We start from the raw sequence: 18,294 nt of genomic DNA, 5'->3' as shown, positions 1-18,294 counted from the left end.
TGTTATGTACAGGCACTTTGTAAATTAATTAATTTAAATATTAACTACTGGGGCGCCTGGGTGGCTCAGTTGATTAAGTGTCCAACTCTTGATTTCAGCTCAGGTCATCTCAGGATCGTGGGATCAAGCCCCGAGTTGGGCTCCTGGGCTCCGCACTCAATGGGGAATCTGCTTGAGATTCTCTCTCCCTCTCCCTCTGCCCCTCCCCTGCTCATACTCTAATAAATAAATAAATAAATAAATCTTATTAACTACTCTAGGAGATAGGCACTATTACTGACTCCAAAGAGATGAGAAAACTGACGCCTATGGTAACTTACCCGAAGCTATATAACTAGTAAGTGCAAAAATCCAAACCTAGACATATCTGACTCCAAAGCCCATTCTCTTAACCACTAAGCTTGACCCCTTAAGGATAAGCTAATCAGAATACACCCAAAACAAATCTGTTAGGTACTGCAATATAACACCCAATTTTGTAATATATGAAATATTACATAAACACACCAAATTGCTCACCATTAATTTTACACTTCCTCATTTGAAAATATTTAAGACAGAATATTTAGAAATTCAATTCATTAGGTTAAATTTCTTCTCAAAGAGTAATACAATGCCAAAAATTAAATGAAAATTAATCAGTCATTTAATCATGTCCACTAAAGAAATAAAATTTCCGGGCGCCTGGGTGGCTCAGTTGGTTGAGTGACTGCCTTCGGCTCAGGTCATGATCCTGGAGTCCCTGGATCGAGTCCCGCATCGGGCTCCCTGCTCGGCGGGGAGCCTGCTTCTCCCTCTGACCCTCCCCCCTCTCATGTGCTTTCTCTCTCTCATTCTCTCTGTCTCAAATAAATAAATAAATAAAAATCTTTAAAAAAAAAAAAAAAAGAAATAAAATTTCCATTGAAAGACAAGTTCTCTATCTTCCAGGGTGTTGGAAATACACTTTATCTTGATCTGAGTGGTGGTTACATATACATACAATAATAATAATAATGCAAAAAGTAATCAAGTTGCACATTTCAGATTTTTGTGCTTTACTGTTAAACCTCAATAAAAATTTTTAAAAAAAATTTTTTTTAAAGGCAAGAGTTCTAGGCTCCAAAACACTATGAACAAAGAAATAGAAAATGAGAAAAGTATTCACAATACATGAAATACAGCTCTAATACATGAGAGCGCGTATAAATAAGAAAATCAGAATAAAAGAGGAGCAAAGAGAATCAAGAGTCAATTTTTAAGTCAATTCTTCAATTTCATGAGAACAATGACCTAATAGGTAGGTATAAGAAGCTCAACTTCATTAACTGAAAAAAATGTAAATTAAGAAAATAATTTAGGATGCCCTCTATCTTGTTCACCATTGTATCCCAAGTGCTCAACAAGTAGTTAAAACTTAGTATTTCCTGGGGCGCCTGGGTGGGTCAGTTGTTAAGCGTCTGCCTTCGGCTCGGGTCATGATCCCAGGGTCCTGGGATCAAGCCCCCCATCGGGCTCCTGCTCAGCTGGGAGCCTGCTTCTCCCTCTCCCACTCCCCCTGCTTGTGTTCCTGCTCTCGCTATCTGTCAAATAAATAAATAAAATCTAAAAAAAAAAAAAACACCTTAGTATTTCCTGATGTAATAAATATTTGTGAGGATGCAGAGAAAAGGACCTTCTCTTAAAGTGCTGGAAACAATGTATATTGATATAATCTTCCAGTAAGGCAAATTGACACAACGTATACTGATAAAATATTTCAGTAGGGCAAACTGACACAACAAAACAATGTATACTGATACAATCTTCCAGTAGGGCAAACTGACACAACAAAAATTTTTTAAATGCAGCCCTGTGGACACAGTAATTTTACCTATAGGAATTTATATCAGAACAGTCATGTGAGTCATATACTCTATGTACCAATTTTATATAACATTATTTATAATTACTAAACTAGAAACAACCCAAATATCCACCAATAGGGAGGTGAAATAAATTATGGTAACTACACAAAGAAATACTATGTGGCCATTTAAAATACAGCTGACCCATGAACAACACTGGTTTGAACTGTGTTGGTCCACCTATATGCAGATTTTTTTTCTATAAATACAGTACAGTACTGTAACTACATTTTCTCTTATGATTTTCTTAATATTTTCTTTTCTCCAGCATACTTTTTTGAAAGGATACAGTATATGATACATATAACATACAAAATATGTGTTAATTATATTATTGGTAAGGCTTCTGATAGTTAACTTTCTGGGGAGTCAAGAGTTATATGTAGATTTTCAACTGTGTAGAGGTAGGTACCCCTAACCCCCACACTGTTCAAAGGTCAACTGCAATGAAAAACCACCATGAAAAGATATCCAATATATACTGTTAACTGATAAAGGCAACTCACGTAAGAGTAGTATAGTAAGAAGTTATTTTTTAATAGAAATACATATATACTAGGTATGTGTACACAAAAATGTCCAAGACACTATATGACAAAACATTTATCAATGGTTACCTCTGAAGGGTGGGATTACAGAGGAGTGAAGCTTTCTACATTACACGTTTCCGTATTAATTTTTACCGTAAACATGCGTTACCTTTATGAGAAAAAAATAACATGAAAAATGCACAGGAGCTTGACAGGACCAATATCAATGCCACAACAATGTATTAAGTCCTCTCAAATTTGAACTTGGATTTATCACAAGTCTTAAAACTAAGATATTAAAGGGTGGTATTTTTGATCTGTTAATTCCAGAATGTGCCTAAAATCAATTCTGTAGAGAGGATCAACAATCCCAAATTTTAAAAGTCACTGGATTTTGGAAAAGGTCATATCATCCACTGGAATCTCTCTATATTTATTGGATAAGTACCAGATAATTCATCCATTCAAGTTTACCGAAGGTGCTTTGGAGGATACACAGAAAAGTGAGTCTCTGTCCTTGCTAAGCTTAATACACAGCAAATAAGGAAAAATATAATTTAAAAGATTTAAGTAGGAGAAGTATATAATATATATGTGCATAAAGTGGACAAATTGATTTGAGATGTATTTTATCCTGGATTTCAAATCTTTACCATAATAAAAGGGAAGACATGAAGAAAACGTTCAGAATTGGCAAGACAGCTATGGACTTCCTCTTCAAATTTCATTCTTTATCCACTACCTTCTATTCTAGAGCTATCAGACAGATATCCTCATTAAATGCTTTTTCTCTGTCTTAATAAAATTGCTTCTTGCAATCAAAGGTAGGGCATGCTGGAGGTAAGAGGTCTACTGGTAGGAGAAAGCCAAGCTGACTGGATAATCAGTAAAAATTGGGAATACTTAATCCACAGATCCCGGGCACCTGGGTGGCTCAGTTGGTTAAGCGACTGCCTTCAGCTCAGGTCATGATCCTGGAGCCCCGGGATCAAGTCCGGCATCGGGCTCCTTGCTCAGCAGGGAGTCTGCTTCTCCCTCTGACCCTCCCCCCTCTCATGTGCTCTCTCTCTCTCATTCTCACTCTCTCAAATAAATAAATAAATAAAATCTTAAAAAAAAAAAATCCACAGATCCAAAGGGTTTCCAGTGCAGTTACTGCCAATACTGAGTATGCCAATATCTTACATTACAAGAGCAGTATCTAGCTCCCTAGCTTCTCATTCCATGGCATTAAAAAAAAAGAGCTCAGAGTCTATCATCCTAAGGGTAAGTCTTAAACACTTTTCTTCAAAACATAACCTTTCTTTAAAAAAAAAAAAAAAGACAAAGAGGAAGAAGAAATATTTGACTCACAAACCCATATGAAGTATTCATCAGGTTTAGCCCTATTATTTTGTGATTTTATTAAACAAATACAGTCTTACCTGCAACTGGGATATCACTACGCACTCGCTTCCAAGTCATTTATAATAATGTTAAATAGGACCATTTCAGGTATCAAAACTGAAAATAGCACTATTTACAATTCTGTCCAGAAAAAAAAAAATCCCTTTATTACTATTATTTTCTTTTTCCTGTCTTAAAAGTCACCCCATCATCACATAACGTGCCTTCCCTCTCCAACCAGTCAGTGATTGCAATTATATCAAAGGCTTTTAGAAAATCTACATCACTTACATTCACTTGTTTTCCTGTGGCTACATTATTACCGCTTCAAAAATTACACTTAAATTAAGCATCATCTCCCCTTTAATGCTCCTCTCCCAACCCAAAAATTTAAGTGTTCAATAATCTATTTCTTTATTAGAGAATCCACCTATTCTAAGGATGCACTAAACCTACCAAATAACTACCCAGTTTACCAGAAAACTGGAAGACTGGATTCAGTGTGACACATAATGAAAGTGATCAATCCTATTTTCTAAACTTCAAATCCCAGTTCAGCAACAAACATCAACCTCCTCACCCCACACACACACACAGGAAGTTGTTGGAACTGATCACCAAATGATTATACCATACCAAAGATATATATATACTTACGCTTCGATGGAACTGTGTAAAGGACTGAATCATGTAGAATCGATGCATGTATACTATAGCAGTGTTGATAGTCAATTGTGAACTAAAATGTTAAAGTTAAGGCCCCAAAACAGGCAGGCAGAACGATTCCCAAAAATACAACCTGTAGGGCGCCTGGGTGGCTCAGTTGGTTAAGCGACTGCCTTCAGCTCAGGTCATGATCCTGGAGTCCCGGGATCAAGTCCCACATCGGGCTCCCTGCTCAGCAGGGAGTCTGCTTCTCCCTCTGACCCTCCCCCCTCTCATGCTCGCTCTCTCATTCTCTCTCAAATAAATAAATAAAATCTTAAAAAAAAATACAACCTGTATATCCTCCCAAAAGGACCATGCAGCCAAGCACAGTACATGCTTCTAAATGAAAATCATACTTAATTTTCCAAATTAAAGAGCAAATCTGTTTTCTTTCACCAAATTATTAACCACCAATTGACACTTAACATAATGCCTTACACACAACTGGTATTCAATGTGTAAATTTGCTGAATTGATAAACAAGCTTCTTAGCACGTGTGGATCGAGGAACCTAAACCTGTCACTTGCCTCCTGAAAATCCTGCAGTGGCGATCCAGTAGCTCAGGATATCTCTTCACACGACTTACAACACCCTTCCTGATCTGGCCCCCAGGTATGACTCTACTATCTCCTCACTTTCTAAGCTCCAGAAATTAACTTTTCAGTCCCACTTGTCTGTGGCAACTAAGCCTTCTCATATGGTGATCCCTGGGAGCAGAAACATTGTGGAATGATTTGACAGTCACTCACTGACAAAATTTTAAATGCCTTACTTCTAAAGCCCTTAGAAGACAATGTGGGTTATTCAGGGAAGAGGTTGTGGTCCCAAGATGTCAACAACCTTAATACATACATTAAAAAGGGCTACATGTACTAAAACAGAATTTAAAACAAAAAGCTTAATTTAGTACTGACCCAATGCTTAGGAAACAAATTGGATATCCGCAATAAAGAGGACACCTCTTTTGAGGTGAGCACAACTTTAAGATACAACAAACATTACAGCCAGCCACACACTTAAATAGGAGCTGCACCCAGAAATAATTTTTCACTGCCAGAGTGGAAAGAACTTTAAAACTATATAAGCTTTCTCTGCTGCAACATGAGTATATTTTCTGACAAAAATACTTGAAGGGGAAAAAAAAATCACTAAATTATCTGATCTTTGAAATGTAAAGAAAACAAATACACATTAGAACTCTGAGTAAATTAAAAAATCAACAGTTTGTAAATGGTTTTTTAAAACTTTAGATCCCTGGGTCTATATCCTTACCAACAGAAACTGACATCCTTCCTTCCTCTGAAATTCTATAAAGTTTTAACAGTAGCTACCATTTGAACATGAGTGCCAGGCATTTTCTTAGGCACAGAAGTTACGTGTATGGCTTATCACTCCATTTTACAGACTAGAAAACCAAGAATTTGACAGATTTCTTAAACAGCTAGTAAGTTGAAGGAACGGATTTTGAACCATAGGTGGGGCATTAATTCTAGGCCACCCTCTCTTCATAAGTAAGACCTACAGGTCTTGAATTTCTCAAAACTCTTTACACGCTAAGTTCAAGAGACAGCCATCAACAGTGAAACCTCCACCAAACCCCCAGGGAATAGCGGAAAAGTAGAATTTCTAAGTCACCGGATCTGGAGACCAGAACACAACGAAAGGGGACTAGGAAGGGCTGGTTAAAACACAAGCTGCGAAGGATACGAATTCCCAGCAAAGCTGGCGGCACTGGCAGGCGAGCGGGAAATTAACTCCGCCTCGCTTCCGCGGCGCAAACACTGAATTTCAGCCCGCCCCATCGGAGTCTCTCCCACCTAGACATTCAGCCCCTGCCCACCCGCTTCCCTCTTCCGTCCCTGACAGAGCCTGAGGCCTGGAAGCCCGAGCAAGGCGGGTCTGACTCCAAGGCCGGAGGCCTAGGCCGCAAGGATACACGTTAAGACGCTGTCCCATGTCCTGGAGCAGATTGGCCGCCTGCTGGCGATGAGAAAGTTCTTTATCTGGGTCCAGGCCAAAACGACGGGATGGGCTATTTTCCAGCTGTTCTCGAGTAAAATACCACCGTTTGTTGTTGTTCTTCCTCTCTCCCTCCATAGTGCTTCAACCAGAAGGCAGCGGCGGAGGCTGCAAGCACTTCCCAGCGTCACCTAAACGGCGACACACATCCGCTATGCGGGGGCAACTGCGACGTGACGAACTTCCGCTAAAAGGTGGACGGCTAGGTTGTGACAGGCTTCCGCAAAGAAGGGATAGTTAAAGAGTCTACTTCCGGAATGGACCTCGCAACAACCTGTAGCCGAGTTAACAGCCAGTAGGCGACCAGGAAAGACCTTGAGTCTAGGACGCAGGCGCCAGTCATGTGACCCTTGGGAGGGGGTAGAAGTTCTCGTTCGAAACCACGCTTCCCCCCGCGAGAGTTGGGTTTAGCTTTCGCGTGGTGGACGAGGTGGCGAGGCAACTGTTGTGGCGGGGTAGGGCGCCCGCCCACGCGCCTCTCGGCGGTTCCTCGGAGAACTTCGTTTGTGGCGGAGGTGGCGATATAAAATGGGGGAGATAGCGAACTTGACAGAACAGGTGAGACTGCCAAAAACTGAAAAAAGTAATCAAAGAGAGTGGCCCTATCGTATATCGTAATATAAAGCAACTAGAAAGCTCTTACGTTGTTGGTAGCGGTGTAAACTACCCTTTTGCAAAGTCGCTTTACGCCGTTTATCTAAAGCCTTGAAAAAATTCTTACGCTTCGCCACAGTGATTCAACGTAAGGGAATGAAATTTAATTAATAGTGTTAATTTAGTGATTACCATGTTCCAGGCACACTGTTGACTCTTAAATACACTATTTCATTTAAAAGGCAGAACCCCAAGAGGTAATAACGTTTCAATTCCCGTTCTGTGGACGAGCGAACTAAAACTGCTCCTTCATTGTGGAAAGCTTCCACCTCCAGCTGGCACACTAAGAATTTGTAAGTTGCTGTCCTCCAGCAAGAAGTACCCCAGCTGAACGCCTGATGCCTGTTTGAGCCTGGGCAAGATACCTAACCTCTCTGTGCCTCTTGCATAAATGTAAATGATAACAACAGTACCTACGTTTTAGGTTGTGAGGATTAAATAAGATATAATTAATTAAAAGCCTTTATAATAGTACCTAGCACATGGGAACATAGAAAACATTCAGTAGATGTTATCATAGTATTTATTCTATTATATTAAAATTTGAGTTGTATGCATAGCACCTACCTAATACAGTCCTGGCCCTAGTAGTCGATAAATGTCAAATAAATGCTCACAACACCCTACAATAAAGAAACCGGGGCTTGGGGAAGTTAAGTAGTTTGCCCTACACTACACTGTTAAGTGTTGATTTTTTTTTTTTTTTTTTTTTTTTTTAAAGATTATTTATTTATTTGAGAGAGAGAGAATGAGAGAGAGCAAGCACATGAGAGGGGGGAGGGTCAGAGGGAGAAGCAGAGTCCCTGCCGAGCAGGGAGCCCGATGCGGGACTCGGTCCAGGGACTCCAGGATCATGACCTGAGCCAAAGGCAGTCGCTTAACCAACTGAGCCACCCAGGCGCCCTAAGTGTTGATTTTTAAATCAAGTCTAATTCCGTTGTTCTTTCCATTCTAGCAAACTATTCCTGCTTTCCTGAAACAATTTACCTTGATTAAATTGGGGTAGTATTAGAATCCTTTGTCTTTTATAATATTTTGAGTTTTTTCATTTTAGACGTGGCTGCTCCCACTCAGTTTGATTCTAATTCTCAGAAGTATTTCCTTCCATTTCATGAAGGCCCTCCTTTGCCATATGCTACCTATAATTAGCATTAGCTACATTTTACTCCAGAAAAATTGAGGTTCAGGAAGATTTAAATGACTTATTTCAGGTTATAACATGTAAAAAATTTATGATTTCAAACTTCTAACATCACAGACTTGTTTCTTTTAATAGAATAAGCATTTTTTTTTCTAATTATGTAGTCATTATATTTTTTTAAAAGATTTATTTATTTGTTTGAGAGAGAGAACGAGCTGGGGGGAGGGGGAGAAGCAGACTCCCTGCTGAGCGGGGAGCCTGACCTGGGGGCTCAATCCCAGGACCCTGGGATCATGACCTGAGCCGAAGACAGACGCCTAACCAACTAAGCCACCCAGACGCCCCTGGTCCTCCACTTAAGCTTTTGGATTGATGGCTCCATTTTGAATTTGCTCTCCTGGCTGAGTATACCAATTTTCCAAGAAAAAATTCTGGTTTCTGTTCAGCTCTAGGCAATGCAGGTGGTAATCAGTGGCTTGCTGTCCTGCCATACAGAAGACCGGGACCTGTGTAACTCAGAGAAAGGAAATATTCTTTGACTGAGAGGATAAATATTTGAAAGTAGGAGGCAGTAATAACAATTGCTAAACAAGAGTTTTGGATCAGGCCTGGACTCATCCCAGCTCTTCTTTTTTATTTTTTTAAACCCTCAACTATCTTTATGTGTACAGTTCCATAGTGTCAGCTATATTCACATTGTTATGTAACAGGTCTCCACAACTTTTTCATTTTGCAGATCTGAAACTTTATGTCCATATGCTTCATTTCCCCCTCTCCCAGCCCTGACACCTCCCAATCTACTTTGTGTTTCTATGAGTTTGACTGCTTTAGATATCTTATGTAAGTAGAATCATACAGTGTTTGTGACTGCCTTATTTCACTTAGTATAATGTCCTTAAAATTCCCAGCTCTTCTTTTAACTAGCTGTGTGATTTTTTTTAAGTATTTTATTTATTTATTTATTTATTTGAGAGAGAGAGAGAGCACCTTCAGGTAGAGAGGGAATGGCAGAAGCGGACTCTCCGCTGAGCAGGAAGCCAGACGTGGGGCTCGATTTTAGGACCCCAAGATCACGACCCACGCTGAAGGCAGACGCTTAACTGACTGAGCCACCCAGCTGCCCTTAGCTGTGTGATCTTAAATGTCATCTCTGGATCCTGATGGGAAACCATCTGGCACACAGTAGGTGTTCAGTACATGTTTATTGTCAAAATAATGTTAACCTTCAGATAAATTGCCCTTAAAGAACAATTGACAAAATCTTAAACTAGAGGAATTTTCCTTTTTTTTTCTCTTCTTTTTTTTAATTTAAATAGGACTCTGTTTCCTATAAAAGAAACCTATCAGGCTACTTTTCCTATTCACTGGACTAATCTTGTTCTGGATACAGGATTATACCATATTTCATGATTTGATCTTATTTTGCATTGTGCTTATGAATGTCATATTTCAGCCATGTCGAACATTACCATCTACTACTGTTAAAATAATTTCTTTCCAATATTTATATAGTCTCCAAATTAAAGCATGAAAAGATGGTGTGCCATTTGTAACTATTCCCAATTCCACATTCAGTTGATGTCATACTGTTAGCTTGAAATTGGCCATGGTGTGGGTGTACTGGTAAATTATTAACAACCAGCTATCCAGAAAATCATTGTATGTGTATTTATACATACATAATTTCAAACACGAACTTACTGATATAAAGGATGTGTAGCACATATTTATAAAAAATATACAATCTTTATTATAAATTTCTTATAGCCAGTTGATTCTCATAGAATGCTTTTTGAAGTTTTGCCAACTTCTTGATTCAATAACCAACCTGTGATTGCATTTGACAAATGAGAATAGTTTTTTTTTTCAAAGATTTATTTATTTATTTGAGAGAGGGAGAACATACAAAGGAGGAGCATACAAAGGAGGAGCAGAGGGAGAGAAAGAGGGAGAGAATCCCAAGCAGACTCCCTACTGAGCACGGAGCCCCATGCAGAGCTCGATCTCAAGACCCTGAGATCATACATGACCTGAGCCGAAATCAAGAGTCAGATGCTTAACAGACTGAGCTACCCAGGCACCCCAGCAAATGAGAATAGTTTTGACTGTTGGTTGACATTTTCATTTGCATTAATCAGTAAGATAAAAGTGAAACAATAAGGGGCCAAGCATGGAGCCTGCTTAAGATTCTGTCTCTCCCTCTCCCTCTGCCCCTCCCCCCTCCAAAAAAAAGTGAAACAATGAGACTTATGTTGGAACTTCACTTATTTGTCAGTGACTTGAGCAACATCTTTGCTGGGATGGGATAATAGTTTTTGAAAACCGGAAGAACCTTTCAATTTTTTGTGCTCTTGACAATGTAGTGGGCATAGACATGGCATACCTCTAAACTTAATCTACATTATTTACATACTACCACTTTCTTAAGTCTAGTCAACAAAATAAATAAATCAAGCTTTTGTTTGCAGCATTTACCATTTCTGTAGTCTAAATTCTCCCATTATGGCCAGTTTCAAGCTACCAACATGACATCACCGAGCATGGACTTGGGAAGAGATGAACACACCATCACATAGTATTTCCTCCATATAGATACAATAGACAGGGACTCCTGGTTTCCAGTCTGATATGTAAAGAGCTTGGAAGTCATTGCTCCTGTTCTTATAACAACAACAACAACAACAACAACAAAAACCCTGAATAAACTGAAAATCATCAACCCTTGTTAGATCGAGCAGAGAATTCAGGGGACAGGGCAAACCTCTACCACAAAAACTGGAGAGACAGGCAGAATCAGAAGAGGCAGAACAGAGACCCGTGGCTTACTGAGAGCAAAAACTACTATTGAAACCAGCAACTAATAGGAATACATAAAGGGCAATTGACTAATTGCTGGAGACTGAACTTGGCCTAGATTGAGAGACTAAAAACAAACAAACAAACAAACCTTTTGAGGGCCCCCACACTTTCATGAGTTTTACTTCCAGGAGCCCCATAGGTCTTAACTACAAAGATTGGAGAAAAATCCCCTTGTCCTTCTGGGAGGGAAAGGGAAAAAAGAGCTACTTAGACCCAGAGCATTCAGTTGTCCTTAACAAAAGCCTGTCCTCAATGGAAGCTACTTAACAGAGCCTAACCAATGTAGAAAAAGGAAAATAACCAACTCCAGCATTTGTGAGGGTCACAGTCTGGAGGGGACACAAGCTCACTAAAAAACCGAGACCTGATATGATTATAAAGCACTTTCCTCACCTGCCCCCCTTACCAACACATCAGTAGATCTCCTATATAATAACAGGGGATTACAACAGAAAGAACTACAAACTCAGACCCATTTAAGAAGGAGTGTGTAAGGAAACCCAAAGACAACAGGGGAGACAAAGACGTCAGAGGAAATTTTAGCCTCTGATACCTACAGCCATAGCAAACAGGAAACAGCAACCAAACTCCCAAACAGATAAACGTAAAACATCCATTCCTTTTACCCAATATATCATGTCTGGCTTCCTGCAAAAAAAAATTATAAGGCATGCTAAAAGGCAAAAAATACAGTCTCGAGAGACAAAGCAAGTATCAGAACCAGAGTCATAATATGGCAGAAATTTTTGAATTGTCAAACTGGGAATTTAACTGATTAATATGCTAAGGACTCTAATGGAAAAAGTGGACAACATGCAAGAATAGATGAATAATGAAGCAGGGAGATGAAAACCAGGAATCAAAAGGAAATGTTAGAAATAAAAAACCTGTAACGGGTGCCTGGCTGCCTCAGTCAGTAGAACACGCAACTCTTGATCTTGGAGTCATGAGTTCAAGCCCTGGGTTGGGCCTAGAGCTTACTTAAAAAAAAAAAAAAAAAAAAAACCCACTTTGAAGGAAATGAATGCCTTTGATGGGCTTATCAATACACTGGACACAACCAAGGAAAGAATCAGTGAGTTTGAAGATATATCAATAGAAACTTCCCAAACTGAAAAGCAAAGAGAAAAAAGAATAAAAACAGCAGAATATACACATACAATAGATATAACTTCATGAGCGTAGATAATAGTAAAATGTAGTAAAATAATTAGGAAGAGATGAGTTTTTAGTATTTACTACTTTTACTTTTCATATTTATTCAATTGTAAGTTTAGATAATTTTAAATAATGGCTTAACAACCAGCTTGCAAAATTCCTGAAAATTTAAGAGGCAGCTCAAAAATCAGTATGAACTGATTCAGCACACCACTGCTTGAAATAAAGACTCATTGGAAGTACCATATTCACATTTAAATACTGTTTATGTTTCCATTATATGCTGAACACTATGCTAAGGAAATTTGCGTACATTATCTCATTGAATTCTTATAACTCTGAAATAGATACCATTGCCATTTTTAAAAAGAAACAGGCTTAACCTATTCAAACTCAGATACTGAGAATATGGCAAAACTAATATTTGAGCCCAGGTCAGTGCTCTTTCTATTCACTGCCTTCTGAAACTTACAGTGTAAAAAACACTGGGGCAAGAAAAAGGGTAACTGGCACTTGATGCCTCCGTTTTTCTGAAGTTATTTAGCCCACTCCCACTCTAGCTCTACTGTGAACCCATAAATCCTGTGTCTCCTTAGACAAAGGGAGTGTTAGTCATAGTAATTCTTCAGGGCATTACCATGGTTACCAAACACAGAGTCCAGTGCTCCAGCCTGAATGTTCCAGAAGAGGACAGGGAGGAGCTGAGATGGCCTTCTTCAACTTATACCTGTTGGGATATCAAAATTCCTTTCGGAACAAGAAAAGGGACACAACTGAAGAAACAAGTAAGGGGAATATAGGGTAGAGGATTAGAAGAGCTTCTTGGCCATTTCCTTTTCTACCTTGAGTTAGAGCTTTATCGCCCATAATTAACGATTACACCGGTCACCAGTAAAAATTATGGAGTAGGGAGATTATCCATTAGGTTTCCCTCTTCTGTCATTTAATATCCTTATTAAGACATTCAATCTGTTCAACTGAATAAATGTTCATTATTATTCATTTGCTCATTTAGTTAACATTTACTAAGTACAGTTTTGTGCCAGGCTTTCTCTTGGTGACTGGGGATGGATGGGATAAGATCTCTGCCATAAAGTGGCTATTGGATAAAGATAAATACGCAAACAAAAAATTTGCAATATAGTCTATGAATAAGTTAAATATGGAATACTGTGGGACCACAAAAGAGGAAGTACCTGATACTATTGGATTTGAATGAGCACAGGAGAATCCTTTAGAAAAGACTTCACACAATGCTGCCAGGATGATGGGAGTTCACCAAGTAGACAAAAAGGGAATATTGCACAGACTAAGGAACAGAGAGTTGAGAGAGAGCCATATTCATTGAACTCTAAGTCCTTGGGTACAGATAAAGTGTAAAGAAGACAGGTGCTGGGAAGTAAGCCTTGTAAACTTGGCAGGGGCCAGAAAATTGAGGATGCTGTTAGCCACGCTAAGCATTTTAATTTTATAGGGAACCACTGAAGGATTTTTAATAGGCAGTGAGTAAATATCTGATTGTATTATACCCACAATGCCTAGCAGTGCCTAATACATAATGCTCTAATGCTCTAATACATAGAGATTTAATAAATACTTGTAGGTAAAAAATTAATAAATGATATTTGAATGACTAAAACAGGAAGTTAGAGGAGGCTTTGGAGGAGATGTGACAGTTGGTTAAGGTCTTAAAAGATAAATTGTTTGGAAGCACAGAAATAGAGGAGAAAGGGTATTTCAGACAGAATGGAGAACATATGTGAAGGAAATAAAGTGTAGGCAGGTACTAAAGCAAAGTTTTATTGGGGTGAAGGTAGGGGCTAACTGGTAAGTATAAAACACAAAGTTAAGATTGAGAGAGACTAATATTGTATAGGACTCTATTAGGCACTTTCTATCCTTTTTCTAATGACAACAAAGAAGCTCTGTTTTACATACCCAGCTTTCAGGTAAGGTTTGTATAAAGGGTCCCACTGGTGGACCCTAGAAATCCCTTAATAGCCCCACACCAGACCTCCCCCGTTGGCCCCCACCTGTCCCAGCATTATGCCATGGGGCTGCTATTGTCTCCAAATAAGAAGCTCTTCACCCTCTCAGAGAAACACACTTGACCTACTCCATAAATTTTCCTTGTTTCAAGAATAGGCCTCTCCTGGCTGCTCCGACCCTGCCTGCCCCTACTAGATGGGACTTCTCACTATGAGAGAACTGAGCACCAAGCCTGGGGTTTTCCTACCCAGTTAGCTACCTAAACTCTAGTAAACAAGACTTGGTACCAATCCAAAGAGGTCTGAGTCTCATTTCTAATTAATTTCATCATAGGCTAGGCAGAAAGAAAGACTTCACTTTATTAAAGTATGGGGTAGGGGCACTGGGGTGGCTTAGTAAGTTGAGTGCCCAACTCTTGATTTCGGCTCAGGTCATGATCTCAGGGTCGTGAGATCAAGCCTCATATCGGGCTCTGTGCTCAGCGAAGAGTCTGCTTGAGATTCTCTGCCTCTCCCTCTGCCCCTTACACTCACTTGCACATGCTCTCTCTCTCTGTTCTCTCTCTTCAAAATAAATAAAATCTTTAATAAAAAAATAATAAAACTATGGGGGTAATAGGGAAGTATCCTGATATCATTTGCTTGCCCAATTTTTTTCATTCCAGTGGCAGACTATCAGAGGCTGGAGGTTTGGCCAAACTGTTGGCCTAAAATGTAAGGTTAGAAGGAAGACTGGACATCAAATTTGTCACCCCTACAAACTGTTCCCCCTACCCCCTCAATTATACCCTCTGCTTACTTCAAGATTTGGACAGAGGAGGTCCACTTGCTGACTTCTATTTAAAATCCCTAATTTTGTTGGTTCAAGCACTTAATAATATGAAGCTATCTATTTAGTATGTACTGTATGCCAGGCATTGTGCTGAGCATTCCACATGCATGATTCCATTTAATTCTCTCAACAGGCCTGTTGAGGTAGGTATTACTAGTCCCTTTTTACCAATAAAAGGCTCAAACAGGTTAACACAAGGTCAGTGATAGAGCCAGAATTTGACTCCACATTACTGGCTGTGCTCACATTTAAACAGTAATGGGGGGTGCCTGGGTGGCTCAGTTGTTAAGCGTCTGCCTTCAGCTCAGGTCATGATCCCAGGGTCCTGGGATCTAGCCCCACATCGGCTCCCTGCTCGGCGGGAAGCCCGCTTCTCCTTCTCCCACTCCCCCTGCTTGTATTCCTGCTCTCGCTATCTCTCTCTCTGTCAAATAAATAAAATCTTAAAAAAAAAAAAACAGTAATGGGGACAAATGACACAGGTCTTTTGCTGTGAGCAGGCCACTATACAAGTGATTGATGATCAGCCTTTCTAGGAAAATCTGTTAACTCCTAAACCCTGAATTTGAATGTCAGGTGGGCTTTATGTAAAGTTGTTCACTATTCCCTAACAGGTGGTTCTCAAGATTCCCAAGAGCCCACCATTCACTGAAACTGAATGGTAACTTTTTGCTTAGATAATGGGGAGAATTGTTGACTTGGGAACTCTTCCATGGAGTCAGTGTCTTGTAACCTTCTCTCATAGCCCCTGGACAACTTCCCAAGAAAGTTAAAATTCTCCAGCCTCAGAGTGGTGTTCTGCAAGCATGGGAAAAAGTAACTGGGTGGGTTTCTCCTCTCTTTTTGTCTCTCTCATGCACACACATCACAGAGTCGTCATTATGTGGTCTATTATATGCAGATATCAAAACAATAGTTCGATGTTTTCTGTGCTTAAAACTCAAACTTTGCTGGAGTTACTGGTGAAACCCAGTGCTAGAAGTTTATCCACATCTTACTGCTCCATAGAAAACTAGGAAGTTTTACTTCTGGGACAAGAATTTAGTGAAACCACCATTTGACAAGGCAATTACTACACTGATTCCATCTTTCCAGGAGGCATCTGACCCTGGAGTGTGGCTAACCTGATCAACACCCATAAACTGCTGACCACCAACTATGGATCCCTGGTATAAACCTGCTAATAGATATCAAGCTAGCAAGTTCAGATCAGTTAATAAGTACTATATCATGCAAGTTGAATATAATTACAGTTGACCCTTGAACAACACAGGGGTTAGGGGCACTGACCCCCCACATAGTCAAAAATCTGCATATAACTTTTGACTCCCCAAAACTTAACTACTAATAACCTACTGTTGACCAGAAGTTTTACCGAGAACATAAATTGTCCAGTTAACACATATTTTGTATATTTTTTATATGTTCTTACAGTAAAGGTAGAGAAAAGAACATGTTACTAAGAAAACCATTAAGAGGGGGCACCTGGGTGGCTCAGTCAGTTAAGCATCTGACTTCAGCTCAGGTCATGATCTCAGGGTCCTGGGATTGAGCCCTGTGTCGGGCTCTCCACTCAGCGGGGAGCCTGCTTCTCCTTCTCCCTCTGCCCCTCCCCCCATTCAAGCTCTCTCTCCCTCTCTCTCTCAAATAAAATCTTAAAAAAAAAAATCATAAGAGAAATTACATTTACAATATTTAATTTTCTTTTGTTGTAGTGTATTTATCAAAAAACTCCATGTAGGGACGTCTGGGGGGCTCAGTCAGTTAAGCGTCTGCCTTCAGCTCAGGTCATGATCCCAGGGTCCTGGGATCGAGTCCTGCATTGGGCTCCTTACTCAGCAGGGAGCCTGCTTCTCCCTCTCTCTCTCTCTCTCTCTGTTGTACAGTAGACTGTTGTACAGTAGACTCTTAGATAGTTGGTCAAAGATTACATTGTAAATTGGGAAATCAAGAAAAGATACATACCTTATACATTTTAGTTTCACTTAATATGTGTAACTGTAGATTCACCAGTTTTTTTTTATATGGTGCCAATTCCATTTCTTTGAAAATGTGTCTATTGATGAGTATCATGGCCTCTTTTGCCCCCACAGTGCATCATGTATCATTTCCGTTTGTGTCTATTTAAAGTGGAGTCAAGCATTTGCAAAGCAAACTTATTTTTTTATGATTTTTGTATTTTTCAGAACTTTCAGTTATCTTCTTCATGTCTAATCAGAAGTATTTGAAAGTTATTTATAATTCTTGGGGCACCTGGGTGGGTCAGTTGGTTAAGTGTCTGACTCTTGGTTTTGGCTGAGGTGGTCATCTCAGGGTCATGGGATCACATTGGGCTTTGCGTTCAGCCCAGAATCTGCTTGTCCATTTCGCTCCCCCTCTGCCTCTTCCCCGGACATGTGCACATGCTTTTTCTCTCTCTCTAAAATAAACAAATAAAATCTTTAATAAAGAGTAATCTTTGTAATTCTTTTTCAAAATAATATTAAATGTAATAGTGCTAAAAAGCTTATAATGAAAAACAAGTCCCCTACCCCAATCCTCTCACCTCCTACTTCTAAAGAAAATGCTCATATGATATGTACTGATTTATCCATTTTTGGCTATTATATATTGCCTTCCTCTTTTGACAGTTGAGAATTTAGCGTTCTTATGCCATACCCTGTGCTTCTCCTCTCCCACCCTGATTTTTCCAGTATAGTTATATCACAGTTTTAGGTTTGTGGTAGGCAAAATTCTAAGAATGACCCACAATGAACTTTGCCTCTGTATAATCCCCTCCCTATTGAGTGTGGGTGGAACCTCTGAATATTATGGATAACACTCCTTGATTGTTACTTTATATGGAGAAAGGGAGATTATCTGAGTGGGCCTAATCTAATCACACAAGCCCTTTAAAAGCAGAGTGTTTTCTCCAGCCAGCAGCAAAAGAGGAATTCAGAGATTGGAAGCATGAGCGGAATTTGACACATCATTGCTGGCTTTGAAGATGGAGGGGGCCACATGCCAAAGAATGTGGGTGGCATTTAGGAGCTGAGAGTGGCCTGGCTGACAGCCAGCAAGGGCTCAGCCTTGTGACTGCAAGAAACTGAATTCTGCCAACAACCTGAATAAGCCTGAAAATGGATTCTTCTT

General features: G+C 39.6%; 1 protein-coding gene across 2 annotated transcripts in view; it reads right to left on the bottom strand.

Annotated features, from left to right (window-relative positions):
• The window catches only part of CCNT1 (cyclin T1), a 31,929-nt gene extending 25,212 nt beyond the window's left edge, over nt 1-6,717 (bottom strand). Inside the window, exons 1-2 of one of the 2 annotated variants that reach the window (XR_004301333.1) lie at nt 6,448-6,703; nt 4,460-4,541 (exon numbers count right to left, since the gene is read on the bottom strand). Coding sequence is in view for 1 of the 2 variants with exons in the window: in XM_032420607.1 (XP_032276498.1) it covers nt 4,460-4,541; nt 6,448-6,608 (243 nt within the window). In the remaining variant the exon portion in view is untranslated. Of the gene's footprint in view, nt 1-4,459; nt 4,542-6,447 lie in introns of both variants that reach the window. The other variant, XM_032420607.1, reaches the window with a different exon arrangement.
• Between the last annotated feature and the right edge of the window lie 11,577 nt (nt 6,718-18,294).

The sequence above is a fragment of the Phoca vitulina genome, unplaced genomic scaffold (assembly GCF_004348235.1).
Source record: "Phoca vitulina isolate PV1807 unplaced genomic scaffold, GSC_HSeal_1.0 scaffold23, whole genome shotgun sequence".
Lineage (NCBI taxonomy): Eukaryota > Metazoa > Chordata > Mammalia > Carnivora > Phocidae > Phoca > Phoca vitulina.
Note: the sequence above shows the minus strand (reverse complement) of the source record. Positions and strands in the feature narration are given on the sequence as shown.